We start from the raw sequence: 16,003 nt of genomic DNA, 5'->3' as shown, positions 1-16,003 counted from the left end.
CTCGTGGGATCTGGTGGCCACTTACACACTGATGTTTGTTTCCTGGGCTCTAAGGCTTTAAAGGTTTGGATTGCTTATTCTAGTTCTGGAGCTCACTTGGAGTATGTTCTCCCTGTCAATGTGTTTTGCCACTTATCTATTCTTATGTATCTATACATCATATTTAAAAGCAAAACAAATTTTGTCACCGTAATCCCCACCCCCTTTGGGTACCAACCATCTTCTATACCTAGAGGTGGTACTGCCAGGAAACTTGGATTCTCTAAACTTCTTTTATGGACATATTAGATGGTTAAGAGAACCAACATCATAACCTAAAATGACCTATTGTTTTTCATTAAAGCACAGGAACCTAACAAGGCACACAATACTATGCACATACACCAACTGCACTTAACATGTAAAACTCAGACCCTGTCCTAAAGGGAGAGTAATTTTGCTCCAGCTTATTGTAAATTATGGGGTTGGTATGGAATTCTGCATTGCCTGCATTTCAGTTGCCTAGCTCAACCCTGGCTCCTCCAGCTTACCTTCCGTTAAGCGATTGACCATGGGATATGGTCTGTGCTAATGTGCTCTGTCATATGTCCCTGAATAGAAGGTAATTTATACATAGCTAAGTTTAGGCCTCATGATTCATCCAAAAATAATAGTTTAGGATAGGTAGTAAATTCTGGATAAACATAAGAGACCCCCCCCCCCCGTGCCCCATTAAGACAAACTCTAGGACTGGTTGTTGCCATACAGGAAATTAGATCAAGCAGGAGTTATCTGGGGTCAGAAAGAAAATACTTTTTAAAAATTCCCCATAGTATATTGGCTTGAAGGCATGGACTAGTGATAAGTGACTAGTGCCAAAAATTTTATCTCAAAGGATGAGAGGATGTTGCAAATAGATGTAACTAAAGGGATAAACAGAGGTGTACTGGTCCATTTAGCAAATTTATATTAATACTGGTTCAGCTGAACAAAGCCCTTCTATTAGATGTTACAGTGGGGTGCTTACCTCATTGGTTCTCCATTCTAAAGGAATCTGTCCTTCACATAGAAGCCTTTATAAGAGGGAAATGCTCCCAATTATGGACCCTTTGCCATATGACTTCTTAGCTATCGCTGTCTGGATGAAATGATGAACCATGCAAATAGCAGGTAAACGGGCCAATAAGATCATAAGGCCAAGGGTCAGTGCACGGAAAGCCAAGGTGTATTTGTAAATAAATATAATGACCTAAGTTTCAATCTTTCCAATTCCCATGTGATCTGGCTGTATTTTAGTTCCTATTTATATATAGCTATGAGAATCCCAATTAAATTCTTACGATTGTTTTGTCAATGTTGTGGGGAAGGACTGCTGGGCATTGAATCCAGGGGCATTCTACCTCTGAGCTATACCCACAGCCCTTCTTATTTTTAATTTTGAAACAGGGTCTTGCTAGGAGTCTCTCTATTGCTGAGGCCAGTCTCAAACCTGTGATCCTCCTGCCTTAGACTCTCACAAACTGGGATTACAGGTGTGTGCCACCATATCAGCTGAATCCTGACAGTCATATCCTTACTATGCTCATTTTACAGAAGAGCCTCATGGATAAAAATGAAAGTTGTAAAGCCACTCTCCTACGCTGGAATCCTGGCTCTGCCACTGCGGTGCTTTCTAAGCCCCACTTCCTTTGCCTATAAAATGGGATAATGGGTACAATCCCCAGAAGGTTGTTATGAGGATTAAATGTGATAATGAATGTACAATGCTAGGCATACAATATATGGTACATAAGTGTCAGCTAATCTTAGTACCACCTTTTTAAACTGCATCCAGAAGCTTTCTGTTTCTTGTCTCCAAAAGAGCCCTGAAATCTTCTAGTAACTACTCTATTCTAGATCAGAAACAAAACCTACAGAAAACAGGACTGGTGACCCCATGGAGACGGAACATAGGTAGATCTGGGAAATTAGATAGTAAACCCAAAGTGTTAAAGAGGCCTGATAGTGAGGGGAAAATACTTTCAAACGCATAGTCCAGCCCTCTCAGGAACAACCTCAAAGATTGCTCACCAGCTGGGCAAGGTGATGCGTTCCTGTAATCCTAGTACTTGGAAGGCTGAAACAGGAGGATTGGAGGCTTAAGACCAGCTTCTGCAACTTAGTGAGACCTTCAGCAACTTAGCAGTACACTGTTCCAAAACAAAACAAATGTAGCTCAGGGTTGAGGATAAAGCTCAGAGGTAGATGCCTCTGCGTTCAATCCTCAGTACCCCCGAACAGTGCTCCCCAAAGAAGATTCTCAGGCTCTGATCTAACTTGATTATTAGGTCCCCTGTTCTTCAGATGGGTTTTCATTCCGTGTACCAGCCTGAGCAAAACAGAGCTCATGACCAAGAAGCCCTTCCTGGTGGTTGACTTTAATGTTCCCCTTCTCCTTTTGATCCCTCGGCCATGGTTCTATTGCCCCTTGGCCTCCCTGCTGGAAATCCTCAAGAAATTCCACTCCCTCTTGAGATTTACAGCCCTATAGACATTTGTAGGCCTTGCCCATCTCCTGTCAACTCTAACCTCCCCTACCTTGCATAATATTTAGACTTTCTTTAGCCAAGCACCACACATTTTTGATGCCTTTAATCTTTCTGTAAATTAGACCTTTCATGGCATCTGAACACTTACTGGAAGTAATATAGGCCTAGTCAAGTGTTGTGGATTCTTGACTACCAGGGAGAAAGGAGCATGGGTAAATGTGTGTGCCCTTGTGAATAGAAGCATGTGAAGTTTTATGTGTTGACATATGTCTGTGGCTTTGGAATCAAAAGTTAAAAGATCACTAGTGCCCTTAAAATATTTTTATCCTAAACTCACTGCTCCAAGCGGCAGCACTGTCCAAATCTAAGATTTCTCAGGAAGCACCCTGACTTCTGTTCCCGGCACGGCCACCTCTACTCACTGTGTGGCCTCTGAGCAATTTCCTTCTCTCCTTCATGCTTTGGTCGCTTGAGATGGATTAAGAAATTCATCATTTTAAGACATTTTAAAGTACTATGGAAACACAAATGTGAATGATGTTGTTGCAGTCACATGACGACACCTTATGGTTTCAAAGCACTAATTGTAGCCAACCTGCACCATACCCCGGAGGTGTGGATACTGAAAAGTGCTCCACCCATGTCCCCGTGTATGTGGCCTACACAAACCAATGAATATTCAGTTTGAGATTGGACTGTAAAACTAACGTGTGGAGAGAACTCTGTTAAGTCGACCAACCCACCCCAAAGTTTGTGGTTAATGGATTACAAATTTGGGTAATGCAGCACAATAAATCACAACTAAAATAATAAAGCTGAAAGTACACACAATTTAAACAGAAACACCAGTGTTTTTTATCGGAAATGAAAGAAACCATTGATCATAGCAACTGTCTGAGATTAGCAGGGAGCCACATTTTCAAACATCCTGCAGTAAATCCAGAGCAGATCCAGCTGGAAAGCAAGAGTGGAAATAAAACTCGAAAATTCATACCACGCTTTGAAGTCTGCTCCTTTCACAACCATGAGTCCCTCATGCGCCCCAACCATTCTGAACTGTTCTTGCTTGCCGAATTTATTTTAAAAGAGACACAAGCCACACACTTGCATATAATCTTTCAAATGGACTCCAGCTTTTTGCAGGGATGGTTTGTTAGGGAATTTGAATCCCAAAATACTTTCTCTTGCACATGAAATCAGCCCATCAATTCCCCTGAGTCCAACAGGAATAGAAAGCTTTCCAGCACTAAAACTAGAAACCACTCTTGGTTCTAGTAAGTACTGCTTTTTTTTCTTGTGCTCTTTCCTTGACCCTTCCACACACTTTTAAGTTTTAGTTTTCATGTGCTATGATATATCTAAAACTATTAGTGCAGATAAAAAAGCACAAACATGCCAGGTGCTGGGAACGCCAGGATGCCAGCCTAGCAATGTCTCCTTCCCATGAAGCCACCTGGGAGTCCTCAAGTGGGCCCCATCACCACACTGAAGTAACTGCTACCCTGTTAACTCATCAGAAGAACAAAAGCCAACGGTCTGGGTTGAACAGAGCTCCAATCTTGTAGAAGACTCAAATGACACCATACATCAGGGTCATCGACCAACTGTGCCATGGTAGATGGGGACTCAGCCAGTTCTTCTCAAATCCCAGGTGACTTCAGAATAGGGTGTGGTATCGTAGGCCAGCCTGACTGTTAGACCTTTCCTCTACTGACCACTATGGGGAAAAGAGAGGTCCCCTACAAATGAGGTACAACAAGCCTTCAATGGCCACAGGGAGACTTAGCAAGGGCTAAGAAACAGGACAGTCACACTAACCGATCACCAAGCTCTATGATGAAACTATATGTTGGAGTTTCTGCCAATGAAACAAAAACTGCAGAAGAAAATACTCTGAATCACGGTGCCTGGTCTAGAACAATGTAAAATATAAAACCCCAAAACTTTATTTCTGCCTAGTTTCTCTTGTTAAATGATAGGCTGGATGAATAGAACATTGCTAAAGTCTTTTCCAGCTATGATAAGATCTTGCAGTGGACCTAAGATCAGGAGCATTCACCCCAGCATGGGATTTATATTCTGATTTATAGAGTGGGAAGAAGAACCTTGAGGCTGATACTGTCCTAGATTAAGCAAAATCATAAAGAGGTTGAGAAATTTTGCATTGACAGTTTGGCATACCGACAACAGCCGGCCCTCTTTGTAGTCCTATGTCCCAATCACATACGTTTCAGGTCTTGTCAGTCATCTCTTGCTCTCTCTGTCTCTTTCTCGCACAAACATGTGCACAACCAGAAGTGTGTGCAAACCACTGAGAGTGGGAAACATTGGGATGGGGTGACTTTGTAACCTTAGAAACATTGCATCAATTCTGAAAATTCCATTCTCCAAAGTGAATGAGAAAGTCTGTAAAAGGCAGGCTGCAGCCGGGCGTGGTGGCACACGCTTGTAATCTCCGTGCTTGGGAGGCGAAGACAGGAGGATCGCGCAGGTTCGAAGCCAGCCATGCTGGCTTAAGAGACCCTGTTTCCATATTTTAAAAAAAGTATAAAAATAGGTACTGGGAGTGTGGCCCGGAAGTAGAAGGTTTCCAGGAACGCCAGTACCACCAAAAATAAATAAATAAATAAAAATACAAGGCAGGCTGCAACTGAGTACACAGCATTTATGAGTGCTTTTTATTTTTTAACCAAATAGGGAAAATCCACTTTGTCCACTGTTGTTATCAAGGCACAAGCTCTGTGGCAGGAGAGATGCCGAGGACATCCTTGGCCTTTAGACCTTCTCCCTAATTTGGTTCTCCTGCCTGGATAACTCAACAGACTAACGGAACCTAAACAAAAGGAATCATACCTGCTCAGGCAGCGAACATTGGGTTTGCTTAAACTGAGCAACAATCCAGCCATGATTTTAATAAGAGGGTAGGGAGGCCCAGCAACACAAAAGCAAAGAACTCTCAACTTTACAAACACTGGGAGGGCAACAGCTGGTCAGCTGAGATTAAAGGAGCGTGAGAGAGCACCTCCCCATCTCCTGACTTCTCCTCCCCCATGGAAGTCCCTGCAGCCAGCCAGGGCTCACTCTTACAGCCCTGTGCAGATGACCTTGCTGGAGCTATGATAGGGACGCCTTTGATCTCAGCAGGGGTGCGCTGGGCCTGCAGCTGGCAGATATTAATAGCACAGGGTCTGCTGGGGTAGAAGAGATCTCTGTTGGGCCAGGTCACTTGTGTCCCCTCTTCTGCGTCAGAGCAGAAGGGACTTCACCTCCTAGACTCAGCCCCTGCTGGGCCCTCCTCCTCTCAGGTCAACTCAGATCCTTTTATTACTAGCTGCTCTTGGCCACTTGTTCTTGCCCCACAACTGTTTTCCAGGAAGTGCAGTTTAAGCAATGTCTTCTATTCTGCAGCTGAAATCTATTACAGGACTCTAAACCAGAACTAAAACCCCATCTGTGGGTGGATGCTCTTGGTCTGCCAGACCCACCTCATAATCTTATAATGTTGAGGTGGGAAAAGCTTTGAGCAATCTTTATTCATCCTACCTAACACTGAACAGAAGAAGAGATTGAGGCCCGAGGGATTTTAAAACCTGCCCAAAGCCGGGTATGGCAGTGGATGCCTGTAATTCCAGAGACTTAGGTGGCTGAGGCAGGAGGATCACAAGTTTAAGACCAGTCCAAGCAATGGCAGGATTCTGTCTCAAAATAAAAAGTAAGCTGGGAGCACTGGGGCACACTTGTAATCCTAGTACTTGAGGGGTTGAGACAGGAGGATCATAGGTTCCAGGCTAACCTCATCAATTTAACAAGACCCTGTCTTTCCTTCTCTCTCTCTCTCTCTCTCTCTCTCTCTCTCTCTCTCTCTCTCTCTCTCCCTTTCTCTCTCCCTTTCTCTCTGTGTGTGGTACTTGGGATTGAACCCAGGGGCATTTTACCTCCAAGCCACACCCCAGCCCTTATTTTTTATTTTTGAAACAGAGTCTCACTAAGTTGCAGAGGGCCTCACTAAGTACCTGAGGCTGGCCACAAACCTACAATCCTCCTGTCTCAGCCTCCCAAGTACTGGGATTATAAACATGCACCACCACGCCCGGCGACCCTATTTCAAAATAAAAAATAGAATAGGGTTAGGTGTATAGCTTGGAAGTAGAATGCTCCTGGGTTCAATCTCCAGAACAACAAGAACAAAAACAAACAAACAAACAAAAATAGAGATGTGGCCCAGTGGTAGAGTGCAGTGGGTTCAGTCCCCAACACCACAAAATAAAACAAAACAAAACAAAACTACCCAATATCAGGTCAGTTAACATGAAGGCAAAGTTGATACAACAAATGCTTGAAACAACAAAGTGTGTGTGTGTGTGTGTGTGTATGTGTGTGTGTGTGTGTATTATACACACAAATACACATGGAACTTAACAATTATAATATGTATAAGTATAATTACTCTAGAAAATTTGTTCAGTTTTATTCATTGGTAAGTAGCTTCATTTACAGACGTTAGGAAAAAATATTTCTATATCCTCTTTACCTGTTCAGTTATACAAGAAAAAGATCAAGAAAATACAATTCTGTTCTTCCTTGGGCTCCATAATCAGGCAAAGTTAAGGATGAGCAGATAACTCTCCCTTTGCTACGTCCCCTTGTTCACTTTCTTGTTTTAGTTACACTGGAGCCCAAAGGCTTTTCTTTTGTCTGTATTTTGCTCCTCTTCTTTGCTTAAGAAAAACCAGGAAGCCAAGACAAAGTATGATTATTGATTTTCAAATCAGGAAGGAAGACACTCTCTTCTGATCTCTTCAGAGCTGAACAAATGAGTGTGTCTCCGTGTGTGTAATTCTCATAACAATTTTAATGTCATATTCCTAAGTGCTTTTTGTGATTCTCACGCTCACCATTCTTCCAGAGTACTTACTATAATATTCATTCAGCATTTATGTATCATAATATGCCTGGAACTTTGCTGCCCTTGGAGCAATACATGAATACAAAAAGAATACAATATAGCTTGTGTGCTTAAACATGTTTAGTCAGAAGAACATAAAAAGCCAAATTAACTTTTCTAGGCCTTTTCTTTTACAGAGCTGAGCAGGTAGAGCAAGACCAGTCGAGTAGGCCCAGAGTTCCGTGGCCCAGAGTTCCATGTAAGAGGCAGTCTTTAAGCCACAGAAGAATGAGCTTGGGAAGGAATACAAGAGGGAAACACTAATTTAGAAAAGGTGAGCTGGCTAGGGAGGTGTGGAGGCAGGAGTTGTGGGGCCGGCAGTTCAGCCAAGTGGCATGGGAGCTTCACAGAAGGAGTTGGTGGGAACCAAGGTGGAACAGGAAGGAGAGGGCAGACTGAGGAGTTACGAAGCATTAACCTATCAACTGGTGTTCTGGAAATTGGCCCACCCAAAAGAAAAGAAAAACACTAAAGTCTTTCAGTTGCTAACTCCTATGGTGTAAATAATTCTACCCTGCTGATTACGACAAACCCTAAATTCCTGAATATTTTTTAATTGGCTTACTGATTTCAGTGCATTCCCAGAAAAGGTTTCCAGCTCTGTGTAGGAGAGATATGGTAGAAAGACATCAGATTGGAAGAGTTTAAATTTGATAGCAACAGAATGGAAACAGTAGAGTTTAGGATTGGGAAAGTCTTTTGAATAATAATACAGTTGTGAGCATAATAGTGTAACGTTAAAATTGAGTTGCGAAGTAGGCAAATACCAATCAGGTTATCAAAAAATCCTACTTTAATCAAAACCGGCACCTTCGGGGAGTCTGCTGGCCATGGGGAAGGGACCAATGAGCCACTCGCGGTCTGGAGAGTCGCATGTAGTCCCAGTCAGCCAACAGAGTCATGTGGTGGAGTGGAAGCACCGATGTTTTAAGTGGGGGATTTGGGGTGGGGCTAACAGTGTGGGAATGCCGATTCTCTTGCAACATCTGGAGCCTTGTGATGCTCGGAGTCTGCCTCTCAGAGGAGGAAATATATATTTGGGATTTTAAAAAAAAGCAGATTTGATGGTAAGAGGAGTTTGAGGAAGAAAAATTCTAGATATTTCTGATTTTTAGCCCAGCTGGAGTTTGATAATGCATCATTGAGTGAAGAAAGAGGGAACACAGAGCATTTTATAACTTTTATAAATATGTTATTGGTTTTTATCTGAAAGACACCAGCAAGAGGAAGAGTTGTGGTTATTGTGACTTCTGAGATCAGAAACCAAAGCCAATCAGTGGAAGATCACCTGGGTAGTCTATCAAGACTTTGCTAGGCCTAAAAGTTCCCCATCATCCATCATGACCGATTCTAAGACAGTTGAAAGCAAAGAAGGGCCCAGAAGAGCTATGTATGTCTACCTAGGCCCATGACATTATGCCCAAACTATGATTAGAACTTAGAAATGTCAAGTAAGTCCTTTTAATAAAACTAAAAACCACTGTCTGGTTTGCTGCTATAATTCCCCTAGCTAAGTAAAGCATGATGCCATCCAAACCATAGCCAGCCTGACCTTTACTAGCACGGAAGAGTGAAGAAAATTTTTCAAATTTACCACCATGAAGATATTTTTCTTAATCTTTCTGTAAAATTGATCAAGAACGTGACATCTCTGGCATAAGAAATTAGTGTGTACTTTAACCAATCAAAAGCTACTCAGTACACATGGAAGGCTAAATTGCTATAAGGCCACTAGTGAGGTTGATCTTTGAGTAGCAGTCTCAGAAACAAAGTCATGTAAGAGTTTGCCAGCCTTCCTGCTATGGACCAGGGACAACCTACAGAAGAGTGACAAGGCTCCAGATGGAGAGTCACTCGCTCAAGTGAAACAGGGAGCTTACGTATAGACACAGGGCAAGAGACTCTTCATATGCCGGGGATCAGATCCTGCAGAGGCGGCTGAGCCCAAATCACCAGGCTCAGCTGGCTTCACTGGCCAGTGCCCATTAGCCATGTCTCCCAGTTCTCATCGGAGCAGGGAGGCCATGGGGTGTATGTAAGCGTCAAGTTTCAGCCTCTCCAGGACAGATCCCTTACCTTCAGACAGGGACACATCATCGGCCGGAGACACCAGGTCTGCCTGAGAAGCAAGGGCTCCGCTCAGATGGGTTGTAATTTGATTCGTCAAGATAACCTGTGAACAGACAAGGAAAAGGGGCGGGGGGAGGGAGAAGAAAGAGAGAGAGGACCAAATTAATTATTAGAGCTATCAAAAGGCAGACTGTGGCTTAGGAGAAGACTGATAAGTACCCAGGTAGGAAAACCCCAGCTCTAACTTTCACCAACTTTATCTTCCAGCAGGGCCTATCCGTCATTCTAAACCCAGAAAACTAGGAAAAGAAGCTTTTTTTTTTTTTCAGAGCTTAAATGGCTAATCAATTCTTTCTAAATGCTGAGAAAATTGGGACTGAGAAGTGTTATCATATTAGCTAAGAATAAAAAATAAGAAATTTAACCAGAATTAAGATGTACATAGAAACATTTTATCAAATCTTAATTTTGAAAATTGTACAACTTAAGATTTTGTTTATGTTGAAAAACAGTAATAATTTAAAATTTGGATGCCTGTGGCTTTTTCTCCTGTTAACCTCAGAAGTTGAAGCTATTGTTTCAAATTTGTGAAACAGAAATAACATGAACCCTAGAGGAATAATAGTTTCTTTTAAATTAATCAAATTCTAACAAAAAATGTCTGAAGTGTCACTATGCATTTAAAACACGAACATAACCCTACCTATGCAAAATCACATTCATAACACTTAAAATTTCTAGAAAGACTCTCAAATTACTAAGTCAGATGGTCTTCTGCCATGCAATATTTTCACTTTTGGTACAGTCAAGAAACTTTCTTTTCTTTAAAAATCCTCATTTATAAGCCAGCTGTGGTGGCACACACCTGTACCCCTAGTACTTGAGAGGCTGAGACAAAAAGATCGTAGTTTTAAGTCCAGACTCAGAAACTTAGCAAAGACCCTTAGCAACTTAGTAAGACCCTCTTCCAAAAGAAAAAAAAATTAAAAAATAGACTGGGAGGTGTAGCTCAGAGGTAGAACACTAATAGGCTCAATTGCCAGTCTCTCTCTCTCTCTCTCTCTCTCTCTCTCTCTCTCTCTCTCTCTCTCTCTCTCATTTATAAAATCTACCTTATTGCTTAGAAACCTAAAGAAAGAGTAGAATGCATATTTTCTCCTGGGCAGTTGCAACAAACTGTACGCCACGACCATCTGAGAAGGTTTGGAGGTTCCCATCCTAGGTAGAAACCGTGAGCATCTTAGTCCATTGGGGGAGACGTCTCCTCACCTAACAAGGGCACTGGGCATTCAGCACCCAATTCAGTGTACGGTGTGTCTGGTCGGGGTGTCCTGGTCTGCCCTGAGATTCAGCTAGGGTTTTGTGGCCACCCCGATGTGAAGAGCAAGGGAGATCTCCTCTGTTCTTCAGTATCCAGCTTCCTGCCACACCCCTGTCACTGACAGCGGTGAAGGGGCCAGTGACACGTGATAAATCCTGTACCAGGGCAACTTAATTGAGGGCCAAGAGAGGAGCAGGATGACAAGGTCAGGTTAAGAAATGAAGGGCTCTCTTGGCAGAGACAACCTCTTGAGGATTTCGTGTGTCAAGGAGCCCCATGCGTCTCCAGTTACTCTGCAGCACTGATCAGGTATTATAGGATTCCATTTAGTATTCGCTAATCTTGTCTCTTGTATTCTTTTATAGTGCTATCTTTCATCTGAACTGGAAAGAATCACGTAAGATAGGTCTTCAGTTAAAATAACTGGAAATGGCCAACAGTCTGCTCCTTTAAGAAACAACTATTCATATTCAAGAGCATTGTTCATCTCTCTTTCTAATAAAGGGTATGAGCTTTGGAATCCAATAAAACTGGGTTCAAATTCTGACCCTGATGTTGTGTACCTTGGGAAAATGACTAAACCTTTGAGTTCCATGTGTCCAAAGCTCTCAGTATCTGGCACTTAGTAAATATCTAATAAATAGAAGCCATTGCTACTATTTTACTGGGGATGGAACCCAGGGGCATTCTACCTCTTTATTTTGAAACAGCATCTCATTGAGTTGTAAAGGGCCTCACTAAGTAGCTGAGGCTGTCGGTGAACTGGGATCCTCCGGTCTCACCCGCCCAAATGCTGGGATTGCAAGGGACCACCACCATGCCTGGCCCCATTGTTACTATTATTTCCTTCAGAATGATGATATATAGGATAATAAATTAGCAGATACCACAAGCTTCAGATAATTGGTTCTAGTAATAGAACACTAAATTGCATTTTTTTTTACATCAGGAAATACTTTGGTTCCCTTGTCATTTCTATTAATTTTAGTCTTTTCTTTCTTTCTTTTCTTTTTTTTTTTTTTTTTTGGTGGTGGTACTGGGGTTCCTGGAAGCCTTTCTACCTCCGGGCTACACTCCCAGACCTATTTTTATATTTTTATTTGGAAACAGGGTCTCCTAAGCCAGTGCGCACGGCTGGCTTCGAACCTGCTTGATCCTCCTGTCTCTGCCTCCCAAGCTTGGGGATTACAAGTGTACGCCACCACGCCCGGCCTAATTTTAGTCTTTTCAAGTTTTACTTAATTACAAAGAGTTTGTATACAAATCAAAATAAAAAAATAGCAATTAGTTAAATCAAGGCCATAAGATACTGACATGGTCCTGAACATACAACGTGCTCTAACTACAAAGGAACAAAATAATGTACCTGCCTGCCCTAGTTAAAAATATCATAAAACTGGCCGGGCATGGTGGCACACACTTGAAATCCCTGCACTTGGGAGGTGGAGACAGGAGGATTGTGCAGGTTCAAAGCCAGACTTTCTGGCTTAAGGGACCGAGAACATGTTTCCAAATAAAATATAAAAATAGGTCTGGGAGTGGTAGCCCAGAGGTAGAAGGGTTTCCAGGAACCCCAGTACCACCAAAATAAATAAATAAATAAATAAATAAATAAATAAATAAATCACAAAACTTCTGAGAGGTCTAAATAGGTAAACTTTAAGGACTTCCGGGAATATGGCGACCGAGAAAAGCGGGGCTTAACAGTCCCGCTAACAACAAATCTCCATTACCACAAAATCAGCGCCTTTCATAGCCAGAAAACACCATCACCAGTGAAACAAAAAATCACCAGGCTCCAGAGAGAAAGCAGACTGAGAACAGAGCCACAGAGGAGATACACCGGCCTCGCGCCCGAGGACGCTGCAGACGCGGCAGCAGCGCCATACTGTCGGAGGCACCAGCGAATTCACGGGGCGGCTACAGCAAGCCGAGGTGAGCCACTGCGGAACAGCTAGGCGGAATTTCTCCGCGCAGAGAGCATCTAAAGCTCCCAGTGGCCGAGCTCAGCACACGCTGCAGGGATTCAGAGTAGAAATCAAAATCAAGAAGAAAAACGCCAGCCCCATAGCCGAGGGCGTAGCAGCGGCGCCATATTGCCACCGGCGGCAGCAGCAGCGAATTCAGCGAGGCCAGTACAGCTACATCTGCGTACTCAAGAACAGTGAGTCAAACTGCGGGCCACAGAGGAGAAATCCCAGTACTGTACTCCCTGGGACTTGACCCAGTGGGGGAGGGGCGGTGGCAGAGATATCACACCATAGGAGAACGTGCAACCTGGCACCCCCCGCAGTCTAAAGCAGCCTCTATCGACTCTCTGGGTCGGAGACTCTGTGATACAACCCAGTAAAGGAGTAGTGGGTCCGAGATACTACTGACTCGAGATCCAGAGCACCTTAAGGGAAGTCATAGTGACCCAAGGGAAGAACCCAGAGAAGGCACAAACATCGGAAATCATGGGAAAGAGGAATAATACTGGAGCAATGAATGCCCACAACCCCACAACATCAGAACCCGATAAAACAGAAAATCAGAGATTTCTAGAAGATCAAATCAGGAAAATAACTGTAGAAATAATAGAGGTGCTTCGAAAAGAACTCAGAGAGAGCCAAAAAGAGATAAAGGATGCAATTAATGAAGTAAAGGCCTCAATTCAAAGCACAAACAACCGATTAGAACACATGGAGAACAGAATCTCGCTCTTAGAAGATGAGCAATCCAAAAATGAACTCATAGTTTCTAATCTAGAAAAAAATATCCGACAGCAGGAATCTGATATTGAAGAAATATGGGCTCATTTTAAGAGAGCTAACCTAAGAATAATTGGAATAGAGGAGGGAAAAGAAAGTGAAACCAAAGGGATTAACAATCTCTTCAAAGAAGTAATAGCAGAAAATTTTCCAAACACAGAGCAAGAGGTTGATACAAAGGTCCAGGAAACTTATAGAACTCCCTTTAGACAGGATCGGAGAAGAGGATCCCCACGCCACATAATTGTCAAAATGACCAATGTGGAAGCCAAGCAGAGAATCTTAAAGGCAACAAAAACAAAGGGCCAAGTGACATTCAGAGGCAAACCAATTAGAATCACTCCAGACTTCCCAAACCAAGTCATGAGAGCCAGAAGGGCTTGGAGTAACATATTCCAAACTCTGAAAGAAAACAACTTCCAGCCAAAAATTTCCTACCCAGCAAAACTTTCTATCAAATTAGATGGAAAAATAAGAAGCTTCCATGACAGAGAGAAACTGAAGGAATTTATGTCTTCAAAACCAGCACTAGAGAAAATACTCAAAGAGATTAACTACAAAGAAGAAATAGGTAACACACACCAGAACCAGAGAAACAAGAGTTTCCATCCAACAGACAATTAAGATTGGTTATCTGTGGAGATTCATTATTTATGTTAGTCTTTTACCTATCTCTAAATGGTATTGTTTGCCTTTATTGTTGTTAATTTTTAGGATTTCTAGTTGGAATATTAATATACCTTCAGATATAGCAATTGGAAATATTTTATCCCATTCTATTAGTAACTGTTAACTCTGTTTACATTGTCTTTGGATATACAATTTTTTTTTATTTTTTAGGGAGTCTGTATACTCCTCTGTTGCCTGTGCCATTGAAATCATAACCAAGAAATCACTGCCAATTTCAATGTTGTGAGGTTTTATGACCCAGATTTTCTCCTAAAAGTTTATAGTCTTAAGATTATATTTAGGTCTATTATCTATTTTGAGTTAATATTTGTATATGGGATTAGGTAAGGGTCCAATTTTATTCTTTTCCATGTAATTATTATTTTTTTTAACAATATTTAGTTAAAAGATTATCATTTTCACCACCAAATGTTTGTGGAAACCTTGTCAAAAATAACTTGACAATATAGGGAAGAATTTAGCTCTAGGCTTTTATTTAACTCCAATGGTTTATATATCTGCCTTTATAATAGTACTACACTGTTTCAATTATTGTAGCTTTATATGGTTTGAAATCAGAAAATATATATCTTCTAGCTTTGTTCTTTTTCAAGATCGTTTTGGGTACCTAGACTCCATATTCCATATTAGGATAGATTTTTTTTCTGAAAAATATATATATAAATATATGATAGTTTCACCTAAAAAATAGAAAAAAATATTCTCTGGTAAGAAAGAAAGCAAAAAGAAATATTGAAATGTTATCTTTAAGTCATCAAAAGCTTGGTATCAGACAAATGAAACTGTTATGTGAGATTATCATTTTTAATTTTAGATAAATTGCCATAATACTAGATGTCAACTACTAAGCCAAGCATAGGAGGGAGGGATAGGGAGAGAATGGGGTGGGGATTGGGTGGGGGCTGACTGGGAAAAGTGTGCATGTATGTCTACAAAAGTATGTATCCTACTATGATGTATGAATACAGTGCACCAATAAAAAAAAAAGAAAAAAAACTTTAATTTTTATAGGATTTTTCTAGATGACAGCTTGGTAAGAATGACTATAACTCTGGTAATAAGGTAATAGTGTAAGAAAAACTTCATTGAGTGTAGTATGTATCATGCAAAGTAAATCACATCACCATACACGCAGGGAACATTAAGAGGGAAAGGCAGCCAGGCAGTGGTGGGTGCCTATAATCCCAGTCCTTCAGAGGCCGACAAGAGGACTGCAGGTTCAAGATCAGTATGCAGTAATTTAGCAAGACCTTTTTTTTGTTTTGTTTTTTGTTTGTTTTTAGTACTGGAGATAGAACCCAGGAGCACTGCACCTCCGAGCTATACCCCCAGTCCTATTTTTTAGTTTTTTTATTTTTTGAAACAGGGTCTCACTGAATTGCAAAGGGTCTCGCTAAGTAGCTATGGTGTCCACAAACCGTGATCCTCCAGTCTCCACCTCCCGAATTCTGTGATTACAAGCGTGTGCCACCATGCCTGGCAAGACCCTGTTTTAAAATAAAAAGGGGATAGCTCAGTGGTAGAAAGCCCCTGGGTTCAATCCCTGGGACCACACACATACACACATAAAGAGGTGAAGGTGCCCTAATTTTTCTCTAGAAACTTATAAATTAAGCAATGAAGAATTAGTTAAAATATTTGGATCACTTTTTCTACACTTTGGTCCTATAATGGAAATGAATACTGGAATGATGGTCTTATTGTACCAAACTAATGAAAT

The 16,003-nt window shown here is 41.6% G+C and overlaps 1 protein-coding gene across 1 annotated transcript in view; it reads right to left on the bottom strand.

Moving 5' to 3' along the window:
* RAD51B (RAD51 paralog B) overlaps positions 1–16,003 on the bottom strand; it is a gene marked incomplete at its 3' end in the record, with an annotated part of 585,418 nt that overhangs the window by 159,021 nt on the left and 410,394 nt on the right. The window contains exon 7 of the mRNA XM_080707167.1: positions 9,529–9,625. Within this exon, the coding sequence (XP_080563293.1) occupies positions 9,529–9,625 (97 nt within the window). The remainder of the gene's footprint in view (positions 1–9,528; positions 9,626–16,003) is intronic.

Source organism: Muscardinus avellanarius (assembly GCF_963383645.1).
Source record: "Muscardinus avellanarius genome assembly, chromosome: 12".
In the NCBI taxonomy this organism is placed as follows: domain Eukaryota; kingdom Metazoa; phylum Chordata; class Mammalia; order Rodentia; family Gliridae; genus Muscardinus; species Muscardinus avellanarius.
The sequence above is the reverse complement of the archived record's forward strand: the minus strand, read 5'-3'. Positions and strand labels throughout refer to the sequence as shown.